This window comes from Paralichthys olivaceus, chromosome 15 (assembly GCF_024713975.1).
Source record: "Paralichthys olivaceus isolate ysfri-2021 chromosome 15, ASM2471397v2, whole genome shotgun sequence".
NCBI lineage: Eukaryota > Metazoa > Chordata > Actinopteri > Pleuronectiformes > Paralichthyidae > Paralichthys > Paralichthys olivaceus.
Genome location: NC_091107.1, coordinates 6,772,965 through 6,792,337, shown reverse-complemented (window position 1 = coordinate 6,792,337; position 19,373 = coordinate 6,772,965). Strand labels below are relative to the sequence as shown.

Here is a 19,373-nt window from a genome sequence, read left to right as displayed (position 1 = left end):
GGCAACCCTTTATTGATCTGTCTCTGGAGAGGGCAGCTGGGAGAGAAATTGGAAAAGACAGGGAAACAGGGGCGAGGTGGATGAGGCGGCGATGACTATTGGACAGCAGAGGTATGAAGAGAGGGTTGAAGCGATGGATGATGGTCTTGCTGTGGACCACTGATCGGTGACCAGGGGTTGTTGATGGCGGTTGTCCCACAGCCGGAGCAGAGGGGAGATTGACGAGAGGGAACGAGGGTATATTGACTTAGTTGTTGGACGGCAGCAGCTGCACAACCCCGGAAAGGGCAGGGATAGCAGGGCGGAAAGTTTAGTCACATGAAACAATCCTACCGCTCTGTTTTAAAACAGCTACTGTGACACAACTAGTGACAAAAAGCTACTACTACTAATAATAATGAATTATATATTTTATAAGTGCTTTACAAGGTTAGAAACTGCGAAACAAATCTGCAAGACTTTTCTAATAGCCAGCAAAGTACATTTGTCCAACCCCTACAGACAACAAGCACAACCAAATAACCAAACTAATGAGTGCATACCTCCGCCAAGGAGTCCCGTTATGAAACATTTAAAAATCACTAGATCCAGATTTTTACTTGGATCTGCAACACGGAATCAGAAATATCAGTTCCCCTCTGAGAAATCAACAAAAATGTTGAAAACAGCAGACATCTCGCAAAGTCAAAGACAGAGGAAAAGAAAACTGCTTTATCCAACCCCAGATCTGGATTCACACCAAAGTAATCAGGCCAGTAGTTTTTGTGTAATGCTGTTAATTATAAGATAAATAAACGTAAATAAAAACATATCCTCCTTGGTGAATTAAGTAACACCTAGTTGATATGGAAGTAAATATATTAACTAGGTGTTACTGCCAATGCAATAGTGGAAGTTATAGATGAGCAGATGCTGTGGCCGAATCTCTCCATTCGTCTCTTGAAGTGTCTGACAGAGAAGAAGAAGAAGAAAAAAAGAGCCTCACTCCAGCAGAGCTGCTTGTGGCTGGTTAATAGATGGTGGTTAGATGCAAATAGAGGGTGAGTGTCTGGCAGGGTGGTGATGAAAAGATGTCAGCCTTCACACCAGGAAAAAAACAATTCTGATCAACAGGCTGTTACAGACGTGTTTCACCTTCAGGGCTGATTAGGCTGTTACTTATTACTCTAACAAAAGTAACACAGTTCAACCCTTCAGCATTATTAATGTCAATTACACAAAAAAAGTTAAACATGAGCCTAATTGCCCTTGACATACACTCCCAAATCAATTCACACACACACACATAGACACACACACATGCTTACACTATAATTATATTTACAACCATCCCATTAAAACGCATCCAGACTAATGACACACAAACAAACTCATGCTGCAGTTAATCAAGTGTCAAATAAATGTAGCTTTAACAAAATTATAGAATACTGGCAGATCAGAAACTTTGAAATATTTAATCATCAGAAGTTAATATGACATGTCTCTAAGAACAATAAAAGACACTGCGTTCAAACCATAGTCTGCATATAAAGATAAAAGTTAAAAAGGATAAAGATGCTGTTTTTTTTCCAGCAAAATTCAACATGGATCCTTTTCATTAGTCGTTATTGTGTTATTATGCACTATGATAAGCAGTCTGCTTAAATTCAACTGTTCCTGGTCTCTCTCTCCTCTCCCCTCCTGTCCTCCCACGTCTCCTCTCTCCCCCTGTTATTTTTTCCATTTGATGCAATGTTAATGTCTGTTGCCTGGTACCTGCAAAGCACAAATAGATGTGCATGTGGTCATTTAATAATAACATCAGGGTGTGTTTTAAGTGTCCACCAACTTACCCAGATGCCATTGTCTCCCCTCAGCATACTGAAGAGCAGCTTCAGCTCCTTGACTGTGATGCTGTAACTGGCCATGACTCCTAGCATGTCCACCAGAAGGTCTGAGGAAACACAGGCAGCGGCAGAAAGTGAGTGTTAGACAGCAGAGACAAACCAAGTGTGTGTGAGAGTGTGTGTGTGTGTGCGTGTGTGTGTTCTCATGATGAATGCGTTGTGAGTCAGCGTTTGGAACCCCCTCTACTGACACACAGTGAGTAATAGATTTCTCAGTACTGTCAAAATTCACGTGTGTTCCATTCAAGTACTCTTTCACTGTGCACAAAATACACACACACTTGAATCTCCAGCGGAGCTTACTCAAAACAGCGATTTCTTGCATCACCACCACATAATATGTTGTTTTGTTAGGATCACATTGTTATGTTAAATACTCTCAGCTAATACAGGCAACAGTGACAGGCCTGCACATTGTGTACATGAGGCTTGTTGATAACAAATGTTTATTTATGAATATAAACCACACCAGATGTTCATGTTTTGAAAAAGAAAACATATTAGTAGGGCTGAGCAATAAAAATATAAATAATAATTGCAATTTCAGATCATTTTCATTAATAGCAGTGTGCCACAAAAAATGATGATTGAAAAGATCTGTAAAATAATCTGTCTATCAAGAGTTTGTCATTCTCTGCTCATAAAGAAACATTTAAAACCACAACCTCAGGAGTAGTCTTCAGAGATTTATTTAATATTTAGCTATTTCGACTGATGCACATTGTCTATATTTGGTTATCACTTTATTCACTGAGCATTGATACCTTTCTCATGTTTGTATGCTAAATATGAAGGCAAACCAGCAGGCATTTAACTTAGCTTAGCATAAGGTGTAAAAGCAGTGGGACTCGAGAAGTGAGCTCGGAGAACACATAGCTAAAGTGCTATCTTGTCAAGTTGAAGAAAGTTCCGCCCATTTATACAGATCTGCTCCAATACTTGAATGTGTTCTTAAGGTCTTGCCCCACCCCTCCACAGAATTGAATGGAAATTGGTTGTTTTGAGTTCTATCAACCATCCCCCTCTACTTAAAAACTAAAAATCGAAAATCCCCCAAAATGATCTAATGACCGTTTCCCCCAGTCCCCCTAAAGGTCGAACTGTTCTTAACATTTTAATAAGCAAAAGAAACTGTAACACAACAACCTGTCAACAAATTCACTAAGGCTTTAAATGAGCTTTCTACTAATGAGTACATGTCAACAACCTGACAAACAGGGGCATCAAAATATTTCCCTCTGAATATTTAGGGGGTTAGTTAGCGGCTGCGTAGTTGTTAGCAGACATTTGTTTAGTCTGAATGACCTTCCTGCCTCACTGCCTCTCACTTCACACACTCACCACCGATCCGTGGCGATAAGGCAGAGGCACGGCGCAGAGCGAGGCAATCTGCTTACAAATATGAATAGAGCCTTCCCACAATATTTAATTAGCCTGAGCCAGCGATAGGGAATAAAGCAGAGGGCTAGCTCACTGAGGTGCTTGGTATGAGAGGGAAAAACGCAGCACACAATGTCCTAGATTTCAAACCCCTCCGCTCTGTTTTTGGCACGATCAATCCATGTAGGTCAGATTTTAGAGAAGTCTAAGAATCATGGTTCAGAAAATGGGATTCTACAAGCATTGGCATTGAATTCATTTAAGTTATGTATACTCTTGCTCTTGTGAAGCCTAATAAGTCATAGAAGTTATAAAACCGATTATCCTGAGGCAGGAGGTACAGGACAGAGAGGACACCGGGCGGGAGCAGGGAAGGAGAGGACCCGCAGTCTGAAGCATCATTAAGGGGAAGTCAAGGCCGATTAGATCATGTGAAGGGACGGCTGCGTATGTGCTGCTTCGTGATCAAACTCTCGATACAAACAGCAGCGCACACAGAAACACAGTGAGGTCAGAACCTCTGCTGCACCAGTGGGTTATTATGGACGTCTGACTGCAGGGCAAACACATACACGCATGTATGAGATGAGTCAAACCTTTGGTTCTGAACTTACTGAAGTAACTCAACCTCATTATTTATACAGTTTTGATATACTTTGTAATGTGCTCGACCTTTTTTTCTTTCAGTTGTGGTGGATTTATATATTCCCACATATAAATAAATTCCCATGTATGGCTCTGTATCAGTTTTAATCCCCGTCCATACAAACACGCCTGAAAACACATATAATGTGACACACATATAATAGCTCGTCACCTACACACGCACTTGTATCATGGTAAAATGCGGAATTTAGCAAAGACAACAGGGTCTGCAACACTTATGATTATCCATGGTGATGGTGTGTTCTAAGGCACTTGTTGGAAAATCACTACCTGTCTGGGGTCAGTCATTATCAGAGCTAAGCAGGTTGAGGATAAGCAGTAGGAGCTCAATCAAACAAAAGACAAAGACGAGGTCCACATATGCAGTGCAGTAAAACTATGATTTACTTTTCATTCAATCATTTACCAAAACACTGTGCACAATAATACAGGTGGTTCATTTATATTTTGGTGAATGTGAAGAGAAATGTGTCCAGAAATCATAATTTATTTTAGCGTCATTTGAGTTGTGATATTTTCATCATACTGTCATAAATGACAATAAACACTCCGATTTTGTTATTGCTGAATTAAGTTGGCAACGCTGTTGTATTGGATTGCATTACCCTGTATTAATGTTAATTAATTAATTTTAATAAAGTGGCCACTGGATGTTTATGGATACTGGGAAAATATTCATCCATCCATCTGTCCATCCATCTATGCAGCCATTATCCTTACTGCTTATTCTTTGAGGGGCGGAGCTGGAGCCAATCCCAGCTGACATTGGACGAGAGTTGGAGTACATCCTGGACCTGTAGCCAGTCAATCATAGTGCTGACATATCGAGACAACCAGTGATGTTCACATTCACTCCTACAGGCATGTTAGCCTCTCCAATTAACTGTGGGAGGAAGCTGGAGCACCCAGAGAAAACCCACACAGACACAGCGAAAACATGCAAACTCCAAGCAGCCTGGAAAGCCTGTAGGTTCAAACCTAGAATATTTTTTGCGGTGAGGGCCTTCTTGTCATTCATTAAACTTCGTATGCTTGTGGATTCAGTGACGGTGCAGTCGTCCCTTAGTCCGTCCGTCCTGTTGCTCACCTGCGATCATGTCGTCCACAGTGCTCATCTTCAGCAGCACCTGCTGGATGAGGCCCACCTCTGTGCTGGTCTGCAGGTTGCGCACGCTCTTGCGGAGGATGGCCGTGAACATGCTCCAGATCTCAGCCTGGCACGTCACCTCGCAGTGGGACAGCAGCTCCACCATGCAGCCGATGCTCTCCGCCTCCTGGATGATGAAGTTCATCTCCAGGTCAAACTCACCGCCCACCAGCTGGAGAGGAGGGAAGAGGAGGAGGAGGGAGACAGGAAGGGAAGGAGGACATGGTTTCGGAAGCAGGGAAGGACAGGGAAGTATTAGTTTTGGGTAAAGGGGAAAAGGAGTAGAGGGGTAGGATGGGAGGAGAGAGAGAACAAAAAGAGAGAATGATTTAGTGAAGCATTTAACCTTTTGTCTGTAGGAGACGTAAGCCTGGCTTCTGATGGATGCTGATTGTGGTTAGAAAAGCATTTCCTCTGCCGGGGGCCACACATACTGCAACAAATAAACGTCCTTCATCTGAACACATCCGCACACACCCGCACACACCCGCACACACCCGCACCCGCACACACACACACGCACACCCGCACACACACGCACACACACACACACACACACACACACACACAAGCCCATCTCATTCTATGCTCTCGCTCCCTAATGTGAGGAGCGCAGCACTCTCCTCTGTGAACTACAATCATTTTCAAAATACAGCAGGCACACAAAAAAAACGCACCCACCTCCCTCAGATACACACAGAACCATTCGAGCACACACTGACACACACACAGCCACTGATTAACACACCTTTCCGTCTCTGCCATCTCACAGATAGCATTAGTCAGAGGATACCATACTTTTAAAGTCGAGTGCAAATGTTCTGCCTCTTAATGGCTGATGCACTATAATTACTTGTGAAAGTAGAGACTTCACATCACTGTGCTTCACGCACACGCACACGCACGCACGCACACGCACACACACACACAAACACACAAACACTCACTCACTCACTCATCACATCCACAACATGAACTCAAGCATACCCACTCAGCAGTATACTACACTATCCAGGAAACGGTAGCCATAACAACCAACACGCCACTGAGAACACCACTGAGGTCATTAAATCAGATGGAACAGAAACATGCAGTCAGTTATGCAAAGCTGGCAGACAAAAGATTATGGGCAGACATAAAGTCACCGGACAGGATAATCTGTGTCTGTGACTGTGGCTATGGTCACTGCCACAGGCACAGAGGGGTAACGGATGGATAATCCAAACACTGTCGGTAGTGAAATGGAAAAGGAGAGAGCTGTTTCCTGAACAGAACAAGGGAAGCAAAACAGGTGTCGCTGCTTGTAGCTAACAGGAATCAGGTTGATTTGCATTCGGAAATGAAAACTAAATCTAGATTGTGTTTAATAAATGATTTCATCTTGATAATTCTTTCTGCGAGTTGTCACGTGCTATATCATTATAGATATGCAGGCATATTAAATGAATACCATCTATAGATGTAAAAGCCATACATATAATTTGTTTTACAAATAAAAAGATGAGCAATTAAACTCAGCCTCGCTTCATTCAACACATTTATCCAGACCTCTAATGGTCTGGTATTTTATCCTTATTAGTAATAAACTATTAATAATTATCTGTACAAGAAGTTTTAATATTTGGCTTTTCACAACAATATTCACTTAACACTCATTTTCAATTTATGCATGAAAAGGTAGTAACCATAAAAAACTGGGAGGAGAAAAAAATGGGTAAATGCTGCAACTTTGCCCACATGTTGACTCTCTGGCCCATAGCGATGAGAGTTATACCACATTGTAACATGCACACTCAGTACTCAGGGGTTTCACCCGCAGATTATATAAAGATGGACGAAGTCTCTCCATTTCCTGATGAAGCACGACCAATTGCAAGTCGGTCTCAGCTGTCAATCATGAAGTTTTGCCCAGTTTTTATAGCATCAATTATTTTATTGAAACCAAACTTACTGGAAAAAGCACTTGGACATACATCATTATGATGAGAACTACCTAAAATGACAGAGACCACAGAGAAAAAGACATTTAATGTGTGTAGAATGTCTGCATTAGGAGCGTGACGTGATTATTGTCTCACTCTTTTGAAACTCCGGAGGAGGCAGAGGATTGAGGGTGGGTCTCTCTGATGATTTACAATATAATATTGATATAGAATGGAACATCAGCTGGAGAAATCATTTTCAACTGCAGCCCTCGTTACGCATCAGCCCATTGACAGACTTGTTCTCGGCTCCAGTGAGAACTTTAAGATTAAGGGTTAGGCCTTGTAAGCCACGGCTCATTTCGTCCTGTAGGTTTCACTAATGTCGCCCTGCTATTGATCAGGCTTTAGACTCAGGGCTCTATCACCGAGACAACACCCTCCTCATCCCGTCTCATCTCTTCCCACTAGTCGGAAAGACTATCTCTCATTTCTCCCTCTCATCCTGCCCCTCTCTCTACCAGCGAAGGGAATTGATCCAGTGCACTCTGTGAACATTAGCACAGATTACAGAGAACCCCTGAACGAGGCACGGAATAACAGGAGGAAGAATTAATTCATCCTACGTCGAATTTTTTCCATCTCCTCCGAGGTTCCCAATTATGGAGCTCACTTGGGACCTACAACATCTATGCAACCTGACAGTCTGAGGATGCTCGGCACACCCTGCGACAGAAGCTTAAGGGGAGAAAGAGAGATTTTGTAGGTTACTCGTGCAGCAATACATACACGGCAACTCGAACATGGAAACACACATATCCCCAGGCGTACCTACACATGTTCAGCACAGGCATAATCTCTCTCTCTCTGCTTACACTTCGCAAACGTGTATAGAACATCACAGCAAGATGAGAGGGGTGATGCAAACAACTGCAACAAATTGAGTCTTGTGACCAACAATGGAGAGGAAAAGGAGGCCGAGCACAGGAAACGCAGTGGGAGAAAAAAAAAGAAAAAAAGAACGTGCCCAGATAATTATTATCTCTCCTCCAGCAGAAGTGGCATCTGGAGAGGCAGCTAAAATCTGGACGACACTTCCAAGAACTGCCTGGACCTAGAATGTCGGGAGGGAGTGAAGGACAGTCAGAAAGAGAGGGAGACGAGTGAGGAACAAAAACAGGGTGAGGGAGAAAATAAGTCTTTGATATGAAAATGCTCCCATCAAACTTACATTCACCGTTTAATTTGGCTTCCATAAAAATGATAGATGCTTCGGCATTTCCACGTCCATTATTTGCTCGAGTAGGGCTTTTAATTGATGAATAAATAAACATGCTGCATAATCTGCAAAAAGGTTGATCATGAATGGACTGAGCACACTTGAGCGCACTCAAGCACCATCGCCGCCGTCACCATGCACACGGACAAAAGATCACTAATTAGTTTTACGAGCAAACACGATTTTTTCTGCATAAACAGTCACAACCTTCAGTCTCTCTTTTCACCCCACTCCGCATGTCCGCAACGTCAATGTACCGACAAAGCACTCACAAAGGGAATCCCGAGCAATCACATCAATGAGCACGCACAAAAGGTCTTTTACTACCCCAACTTGTTGCCTGGTGGTTAAAGGACTTGCGCGCATAAACAGGGACACTCATTATGCCACTGGCCGCAGGATAAAGGGGCTTGGCAGTACCACCCCGGCTCCTCTGAGGCAATGCGAGCGCTGACCTCACTGTCTTCTTGGCAACTGGTTAAAGTAAAGATGTTTGTTTTGGCAGCGTTGTGATAATTATTGCTCCCAGAGTGTAGCACTCATGAATGTATGTTCCAACCACAGCGAGGAAACCAGCAGCTATGTCAAACATGTTGTCAGTGAGCAGTTGATAAGGAAGTGAAGTGACATATAAATGCTCTCCAAAGTGAGAGCCCCCCGCAGTGGTTGGCTGCAGTATTGCTCATAAACTCCACCTCCTCCATGTAAGCAGGTGGGACATAAAAAGTCAAAGTGCAGGTTTAAATATATTCATATCTGTCACTCTAAGTGTTTCGTATTACACTAACTGCAGCTCCACCGCACAATCACTACAGTGCAGACTCTGGCTCCAAACAAGATTACTATTGCAAGATGGTGGTGCTCGTACATGTGATATTTTGGCTTCATCTCTGTTCAATGGGAGGAAACGGAGACACCATATTTATATTCAGTCTATGCTGAAAATGAACAACTATAAGATTACTCAGTATTGAAATATAATATTCCTCCTCATGTTACCAGGGGTTAGAAAAATGAAATTGTTGCTTCAGAGCTTTGAGTTTGCGATGGTTGACCTTGAAACACTTTTAGAAACAGTCTGGAATCTCCCACTGGACCAACCACTGATGACTAATCTCCTCATAATGTGGATTATTTATGGGTTTGAGAAAAATGTCTATCACACTCACTTTTTCAAATTCTTCTTCAATAAAATCTCTCTTTCTGTGCTTGCACACTTCTGTGATACCTTTCCTCTCTGCTCCCATGTTTCTAATTCTGTCCTGAGCAGCTTTGCAGCGCTGCTCATTCAGGCCCTGAAGGAAGCTGGCACTCTGCTTGGCATCACTCTTGATGTGTCGGGGAGGTGGGAGTTTGAGGAGGGTGGGTGGGGGGTCAGTGCCAGGGCCGTCTTCACACCACAAAGAGCTTATATGAGCAGGCACCTCGACCAGCCAAAACCAGCTCACATAAGAGGCTGCAAAAACAAACACTCCCTCTGTCCAATCTGACCCTTTCTCACCAGCCTCACTGCTCAGCAACAGCCCAGAGTTACTCCAGTGGCAAAAAGCCCTTTTCAGGGGAAGACATGTCTCAGTCAGAAAATCACAGGTGTTGCACAAAAAGTCTTCACACCTGAGCAACTAATCAGGATATTTTTCTCTACCTCAAAAAATGACCTATACAGCAGCTATAAAAAATGACCCATATTAGTTTAATGATCTCAGCTGTGCTCAAACCTGCAATAACTTACTTTTTGGGCACAGGTTTTGGAAAGAAGTTTGAACAAGTTGACATTACAACCTTTTGCTTATTTACACATCCAGAAGTTACAGAGCTGCACTTTTGCAGAACTAATGATTAAACAATGGAGTTATATTTCGGGCTAACTTGCTGAATGTTAGTCCAGAGCTGCTGTCAGACATGCACTGAAGTCTGGATAATCTCCTGACATTTTCTGGAGGGGCTGAATGAGAAAACACAAATGAGAGGCTACAGACTTCCTGTGGAGTTTCTCCTACTGGAGCCCTAATGAAAATTGTGACACCTGACAGACTCAAAAACTGATAAAACAGCATACAAATATTTTAGAAGAAAAAGCTGAGCCATACATATATGTTGAGTTTTTGGTGATAGCGGCCGACGATTCACTTTCTTTAAGCTCTGAGTTTGGCCTCTACCAACTCTAACAAAATACTGTGCATGCTGCTACATGCTCCTCTATGTTCACCAGCTGGATTATTTCAAAATAAAATGTAAATATAAATGCTCATCTTTTTCTGCACTTCTATCTCTGTAAAATAATAATTTTCATATTTGGTGCCTATCAGCAACAAAAACACAGATAAAAAGATGTCTGTGCTTTACGAAAGCCTGATTGAAACCTTTGTACTCTGCTCTCTCACTTTGAACACCGAACCTTCCGCCTGCTCTTCCTCCACAAGATGCTCTGCAGTGCTAGAGCAACGCCACATTACTGATGCATGTGAGGGGACAGATTCCAGTTATGACAACAAGATGTCCCGTAACAGAAAAATGTGAACACTGGTCATTTTCACTGTTGGAACAAACAAACCAAAGCTGTCATTTGTTTCCTGTTGAGGACCGTCTCTGTTACCCTCTATAGCCTCAAATGTAGAATTCACCAGGACTGTCAGAGATGAGCATTCAGTTCCCTTGAGTCGCCCCAAGCTAAAAATAAAGCGGCATGACAAATTTCTTTGCCACACAAAGTGAGTGTTCACCAGGTAACATGTCAAGTTACATCAAAGTTGTGAAGTGTGCAGCTTTAAAAAGTTTTTCTTCACAAAGTGAAAATGATTTCTTTTTCAGTCCTTTTTTTCACAGATGTTTTGAGTGGTGTGAAAACCACAGGTGTAACCAATAATAATAAAACCGCTATTCAAGTGTCCCATTAAGCCGTGACAGTGTGACAATGTGCCACCACACAATAGCAGGACCCTGAAGCCGAAGCAGCTGAATGAATACAAATCAGCCATGATTTATTTTATTATTTAATCCTGTGCTTTTCTTGCTGTGACGCGTCACAAGGCTCATTTATCACAATGAGACTGAAATCAATTGAAAGTTTGAGCTGACGATTGTACCATTGCCTGTAATATTTTACCTCAGTGTTGTTGTATTGTTGTACAATGTTGTATATTTTTATTAATTGTATTGTTTCATAGATTTTAAATTAAACTTAGCCAGGCTGATTCAGTGGTTGGTCGATAAAAATGGTCGCAGACATATCAGGATCAGCGTTTGCCAACAGAAAATGTTTATTTTACATAACAAACACTGTAAAGTATTTAGGTTTAGTTGAGTTATTTATTTACAGTTATTTATCAAAAATATATATGTTTTAACTGTAAAATATCAAACCTCAATTATATTTCTTTGTTATAAGGGTTTGAAAACACCATCTTAGAAATAATTGGCAAAAACATTTTTTTAAAACCAAATTAGCCGATATATCACAATTGGATTTTTTAATATAAATAATATATGCATCAGCCCCAGAAAATGTATATCTGTCAGTTTCTAGGTGGATTTTCAGGAGTTTACAAAGGTGTGACGAAATTTATAAATACTATAATTATTATGATTTGATGGAAAGCGATCCCTCGCAGACCCACCGCAGCCCATTATGTAGTGCAGTGATGATGGCACATCAAACGAGCCATTACGTTGGCTGATTGCTGTGACTGACTGATACGGGATGAATATTGGATGACTATCAAGGCCAAGGCTGGAAGAGGAGGCACCTGTTGCTCATTACAGCCGTCAGAGATGACAGGTCAGAGAGGCGAGCGGACGGTCAATAGCTGCCTCATCTGCTCTACATTCAATTCACCCTTTGGAGCCAACGTCATCAATATGCAACTTCAAAGCCTCTGGGAGTGCGCTGCAGAGGTGCAAGCATGTGTGTGTGTTTGTGTTTAGTGTGTCTGTGTGGCTCATTACTCATTTGTGTCCCCTGAGTGAGCCGTGGCCATTCAGTCCCTTTGTGTGCAGAGTGAGAGAGGAGACGAGAGGCCCATCTAGACATGAGATCACAGATTATACACTTAACGCTTCACCAAGAGGGCTCAGCGGTGCGCAGGAGAGTAAAATTGAAGGAGAGTGAGGGGGAGAAAAAGGGAACTGGAGAGGGAGGCGAAAGGGAGGAAAACAAACAAAGAGGATGAACGGTGTAAACTGCAAAAGCGGACTGGACAGAGGAGACAACAGCGATGAGAAAGTGTTTGCGTTACAGAGCGTGAATGGGAGAGACGGATTGTGCTTTCTTATCGGAATCACAGCGCGATTTTATTGCCCACAGCCTTTAGTGCCCAGATGATGACCACAGCAAATCTCCAATAAAATATGGATTGAATCGGGGCTAAACTGGCTGCAAAACACTCAATAATCCACATACTGCAGTTTGCTGCATGACCTCATTTTTTTGGGTAAACAGCATTGATGAAAGCTGCAGATAATTTTTTATCACTGGCTACAATTCAGATTCAGGATAAACTTTGTGTAATCTCGGTTTTTCAAAGCTTTAGGTTGATGCAGGCTTTAAAAATAAGGGTCAGTCAAAAATTTAAATCAAATATGAACAATATCTCTAATTGTGAGAGTCATTAAGGGATTGGAACAATTAGTTGAATTAGTGATTAGTTTATCAGCTGTCAATTAGCAATCATTTTAATCATCATTTGTCATTTGTTGCTGGGTTGAGCTTCAAATAAGTGATGATTTACTGCTTTTCATTTCATTACATCACACTTATCTAAATATCTGTGAGTTTCTGATTGTTGGTGGGACAAAGACATTGTGAATATGTCATGTTGGGATTTACAGCTTCGTATATATGAGTTTTGTTCAGAAAAATCTGAAGATATAATATTGGTCTCCGGGACTTCACATGGACTTTATAATAATTATAATAATTACCTCTGCCAATGAGGTTATCTTTCCCCCATCTGTTAGTTTGTTTGTTTTTAGCAGGATTACGCTAAAATGACTGAATGGATTTCCACAAAACTTGGTGGAAGGATTGGACATTTATTTACCGTTGTTAGATATACGTTGACATTTTAACTGATTTCCCAGGAAATAATTCATGAATCTTGATGGATAATCTGAGTGTGTGCAACTCAGTGCAGCTTGATTGAAAAGAAAACATGGGCCTGGGTGGAGGTATTCACTCTACACTGCCACTCTTGTTAGCTAAATGGATAACAACAAAATGTGATTAGTTGGACCCTGAGCTGAATAACTGACCACTGTAAAGCATTATAGAAGCAAGTGGAAGAAGAAGAAAGACATAGTTGGGGATGGGGAGATGCAATGAAGGCAGTGTGTGTATGCGTGTGTGTCTCACTCTGTGATTTTGATCAGAAATGACATGTTGACTGACTGTAGCCTCCAGACACTCAGGCGGGGTGGGGTGGGGTGGGGTGGGGTGGGGGGGTGGGGGGGGGGGGGGGGGGGGGGGGGGGGGGGGGGGGGGGGGGGGGTGTGCTGGACTGCATTTCCCATGGGCCTTCGTACCCGTGTCTGCACAGATGGCAGACAAAGCCCCCACTCGTGAAATCCTTTTCAGATTCACATCACAGTCAGCGCAAACACACATACACACACATGCACGCAAAATGAATATAAACATAATCAGCCATAAGTGATTAACTTCAAGATAGGGCATTCTTTGTCAATTTCTCAAGAAATAGAGCAGAAATCAATATGGAATAAATCAGCGATGTGTAGAAAGCTACTTTCAATGAACAGTTTTGTGTTGATCTAGTTTTTGTGAATCAAGTATTTTTAGAGGTTCATCTTTATTCAGTTACTGCTTGTTAACAAATCCAGCAGGTACCTGTAACAACTACCGAAGTGTAGCCAAGATAATCAATCACTCAATCAAATGTTATTTGTATAGCCCATATGATAATGAGCATGAATACTGAGGATTGAAGATTTCTGTGTAAATCGTATCTCATGCAAATGGTTGTGAACGTAAATGGCTGGCAGAGATATGCGCTGTACAGTTTTCAGTTGGAGATGAAATGTCATCTATATAAGATTTTGGTACAAAAGATTCACACAGCCGCGAGCTTGGATAGCAATCTGGGACTCTTTCACTTTTCTTTTACACCAAGTGGTATGCCTAGCTGAAGGTTTCTCCCTTTATGTGAGATAGAAAGCTAATGCATCATGGGAAACTGATGGAGCTGACACTCAACCACTCCCAGTGATTGGACTGGTTGACCTGTACCTCCTCCTTTAATCTTACTCCAACACAAGACTGGTGTATAAACTAGATTTTCACTGTGAACCACCCAGAGCGCTTTTAACAAACCGAGTCTAGAACACAACATGCTGTTTTTATTCAGACAATGCACAAGTGCAGATGGCAGTTAATCACAAGCTGATCATCTGCACACTTCCCTCTGTGACATCAGCACTGTTCTCTTCACTCTCACACATCAGCCGTCCAATCACAGAGCCAGTTCAGAGAGACCGAGAAATAAATGGAGAAACAGGCAAAGGAAATAAGTTTGGTTTGGATACAACTTCACTACTCTTTTTTCTACATAATCCTGTACATATAGAACATATTAAAAATAACTGTGAGCAACTATGGTGCCAAGAAAACATGGATATTTGTGTTTTGCATTAATACATGACATGAAACATGCAAAAGAAATTAAATCCGACTTGCAGCTGGCAACCAATATTTTTTTTTCTCTTACAAATCAGGCCAGTTGAAGTATGATATAAAAAATTGAGTCATCAGGGCTTAAATTTGCATATGGAAAAAGTCATGTATGTATAAAAATTGTGGCCTATGGGCAGAAAAGGTTTGCTTCCAATCAGCTATAGCGTGAACCTGTCATGGGTGCTGTGCTGCGAGGGTGAAAAATTCCAATAAACCAACTGCTCCACCAATTTAAGAAGAAAGCGTACGCTCTTCACTTCCATTAGATTCAAAACACATACTTGTGTTCTCGGTGGCAAAAGCTGTACCTTGGGCACATTTCCTGCAAAAATAACCATGAACGTGCTTCTGTATACATCAAAAGAAAAAGGCAACGCGGTTAAATGTTCCCAACCATTGGCTTGTCAGTGTTTATTAACACCGTCGGAAACCAAAGGAGGGAGAGCTGGATCAAAGGAGAGCAAGAGAAGGCGAGATATGTCAGTAATACCTGCTGAGATCTGTCTTCATGAAAGACTTTAGTCTCTGATTCATCGCCGACCAGTGAAGTGCTTCTTTTGTCACATCCAACTTCTCAGTCCAACCTGGTCCTGCATGTGCAAGCTTACAGTAAAACTAACTGTACACACACACATAGATGCACACCAACACACACACACACACACACACACACACGCACACACGCACACACACACACACATTCAGCATTCAAAGGGCAAAAGCTTTTTAAGCAAAAGAAAAAAAAGCCTGTCTTACTCATTCACACATGCAGTTTGTCACAAACACATTCACACATGCTCACAACAGCAGAGATTACATTAATGGCAGCATGAGTGCACATAAAAAGAGAAAGAAGAGAAGAAAGAAGAAGAAAAGAGCTGCAGCGACACACTGAATCATCCCAAAATAATCCAATAATAATGAGGCGCCATTTCATTAGCATACGAGCAGCATGAAAAAAGAAAATCTGTTTTTTGAAATGTCTGTTTACTGGAGTGGGAGGTGAGAGAGCTTTAAGAAGAAGAAGAGATGAAGAAGAGAAGAGAGGAACAACAAAGAGCGAGAGAGGAAGGGGGAGACTGCGAGAAAGTGAGGTCACAGTCGAACATCACAAACAGGCCAGAAAGGAAAACTGCAGTAACAGTGGTGGTGAGAGCAGAGAGAGAAATGACACCTAAACCGAGCAAGAGAGATGATTCCTTTTTTGCAAGCAGCTCTGGTTCTGTCGGCTGGTGGATAACAACAGAAATCCTTCACTAAGACCTCGGAATTCACTGTCAGACACGCGAAACTGCAACCGCACCGATATCTGTATTAATACCATCAATATTTTCAAAGGCTGAAAGTGTGTGATGGTAAAATATGACTCTGACGCGAAAATTCAAAGCTTCGAGAGCGCCGCTGTCTGCAGGCGCCGCAGCAAAACAGAAACCACACTGTTCAAAGACTTGTGATAATCTCAGGAAAAATATTCAGGTCAGAAACACACGAGTACAAAAACACACTGCGACTGGGACTGAGGCCGGCAGCCAGGTGATCACAACTCTGACCTTATCCAACCGCAGTTTAAAATGTCTGCCACCTGATTGGCCAAAGAGGCTTAGTAACGGATCTAGCAATAAGCCATGTCACACGTTATTGGACAACAAACAAAAAAAAAGCATTTTTTCTCCCCTTGTTTGTCTTTCTGAGCAACACACATGATTCTCTCTCTCTCTCTCTCACACACACACACAAACACACACGTGTTATTACACACATTGTTTACAGATCGCAAACTCTAGAGAAATTGTGTTTTACTGAATTTAATTGGCATCACAATAGACAGTTTCGACAGGAAGACTCAAATTAAAAAGTGTTCAAACATATTCATGGAAAAAATGGATAAAGAATATTTGATAGTGTTATTTTATTAGTGTTCAGAGAGCTTCAAACGCAAATAGGATTTTTAAAAAAAAGCTTTCCAGTAAACCTGACTTGTTATGATATTTTCCCCTCCCTTTTAAAAAACATCTCTGTCCACACAACCTTCGTTTAACAAAATATGTGGTGGAGTGATGCTAAATTTAACTGCAAACATGTAATTTAACCAGGCAGTGCTAATTAAATGCACAAAAACTGGAAAGTAGCCGCCAGTGTTGTTGTTGTTTCTGGCGCATGATAACTACACAAAGCAACAGTTGGTATGCGTGAAGTAAACTGTGACGTTTAACATGTGCACACGTTTTTGAAGATCCACTCTTTAGAAAAGTTTTGTAAAAATCTCTTTTTTTAGTGACTTAAAAATTCCATTTGCATGTCGACAGGCGGCACAAACTCAGAGGAAGAAGGTTGTTTTGCAAAATATCCACATTAGTGTGGACGAGGTGCGAGACAACAAAGAAAGCAATTATTCAAAATGTAAGCTCTCAGTATATCCACTGAAAAAAAAAAACATTTTTACATTAAATTTAGTGACATGAATTATGTGCTTGAGACTATGAGCACTCGAGAATTTCTTAAAATTGTGCCCCCAGCTAAAATAATAAACTACTGTGTTTTCTCATGAATAAATTTACATTCTGCTTCATACAACTCAATAACACTTCATCCAGATTAACTCAGTATGAGATGGGTCTTTCCCAAGAAAATTGGACATAATAAACATGTGAAAATAAAGCACATGTAAAGCCTTAGCAGTGCTAAGCATCACAGCTGCTGATATAAGAACTGGATCAGAAGAAGACCTTTGCCGAACTGTTGGAATATTCTTAGATATATTTCTGGAAAGTACAAGGAAAACAAACAAATCTCTTCTTCTGGACAATGACAACCAGAAGTTCAATCCCCGGCTCCTCCAGTCTGCAGCGTTCTTGGGCAAAACATTGAACCTTAAATATCCTGTAGAAACTGCACTGACAGTGTGTGAACGATAGATAAGAAAAATATTGCATATAGAAGCAATGTGTGACTGGGTGAATGTTGTTAATAAGAATAGAAAAGTGCTATATAAATATTATAGACCAATTAATATTCAAAACACTCACTGGATGAGCACAGATCCATCCTCCTCATAGATTCAACCATAGAGATTGAGATGATTGATTGATTTTTTGTTATGGATTAGCAAACAAAAAGACTAAAACCTAACCTAAAAACAAAATAATCTTAAAATCCCAAAACGTAGTGAGGCTAGCAAGGGAACAGATAACTCTTAAAACCCTTTCAAAAAGGTTGAGTGACTCCTTTCCAATTGCAAGTAGACTTTCTTATTCCTTATTCCCTGGTGCATCATGTTCAACATCACAAACTCACCGACAATGAGGTGCTCTCACCTCAGTGTCTTGCCAAATTAAGGTGTCCATCATTTTGTCACGTTTCTATCACTGCACCAGTGTTTGTGTCGATTGTGTTCATGCCCATTGCAGGCAAAAAACTGATGTTGGTGTTTTTTTTGACCTGTGGACTTGGGGCTCTACAACACCCTTTATCCGGGAAATGCCTGAGCCTTGCCAGACTGGAGAAACCTCAGCTATTTTATTTTAATAGAAAAGGACCAAAGGCAACTTGTCAGCAGGGGACCAAGAGATCTAGAGGAAGGGAGGGTATGAGAGAGAAAGCATTTAAATTGCCAAGGCACAGAGGGAGTAGAAGAAGAAAGACCAAAGGGAAAAACTCAGAGGCAGGGGAGAAAAACAGCATCAATGAGAGGTGGAGATTGAGAGAGCACCACTGAAAGGACAGCACGAAACAAATGAGACGTACTCCTGAATTCTACAAGACACAAGGGGAGCGGAGAGAAAGCAGACGTTGAATGGTGAGGTGTAGGAGTGGGGGTGTCAAGGTGTTGTCTTGCAGGTTGTCGAGGACGAGAGGCAGCTCAATTTTGCTCTTTTAGATTTTCTTTCCACAAGACAGGCAGTAACGAGGGCATCCCGGTGCGCTATGTCACTGGAGCCTTGGAAGGAAGGACTCCAGGCTGAGATAAGGTGCTTTAACAAGGCCTCCGTGCCTGGTCTCCTGTCTCCACTCAAACGCGCTCGTTTCTAGGAAGCTGACAGGAAGTGAGCTCCTACAGGGCATCCTGCATGTTGCTTACACCTCACTGGGCATATGAGAGATGAAAGTAGAGACATGTGAGCAGAGAGTTACAAGTCACGATAAACTCCTTATCCTTCTTACTGCGCATCTGCACGCTATGACGGATCAGAATAACAAAACTCCACATTTTCTGTTGTGAATGGATGAAAATACAGTTCGATCACGAATAAACGCAGCTGTTCCATTCAATGTGCAGTGTGTGTGTGTGTGAGACAAGGCAGGTGCAGACCAGCTTCCGCTCAAAGGTCAAAGGTCAGCAGATAAGTCCCGCAGACCTGACTCAGGCCAGGCTGGTGGCCATTCAGGATCACTAATCTGTTTGTTTGGT

The 19,373-nt window shown here is 41.8% G+C and overlaps 1 protein-coding gene across 19 annotated transcripts in view; it reads right to left on the bottom strand.

The window, feature by feature from the left end:
• Positions 1–19,373, bottom strand: part of nbeaa (neurobeachin a) — an 85,592-nt gene that overhangs the window by 52,075 nt on the left and 14,144 nt on the right. For all 19 annotated transcript variants that reach the window (XM_069510453.1, XM_020097256.2, XM_069510452.1 and 16 more), the window contains exons 2-3: positions 5,020–5,251; positions 1,833–1,933 (exon numbers count right to left, since the gene is read on the bottom strand). In XM_069510453.1, the coding sequence (XP_069366554.1) occupies positions 1,833–1,933; positions 5,020–5,251 (333 nt within the window). The remainder of the gene's footprint in view (positions 1–1,832; positions 1,934–5,019; positions 5,252–19,373) is intronic.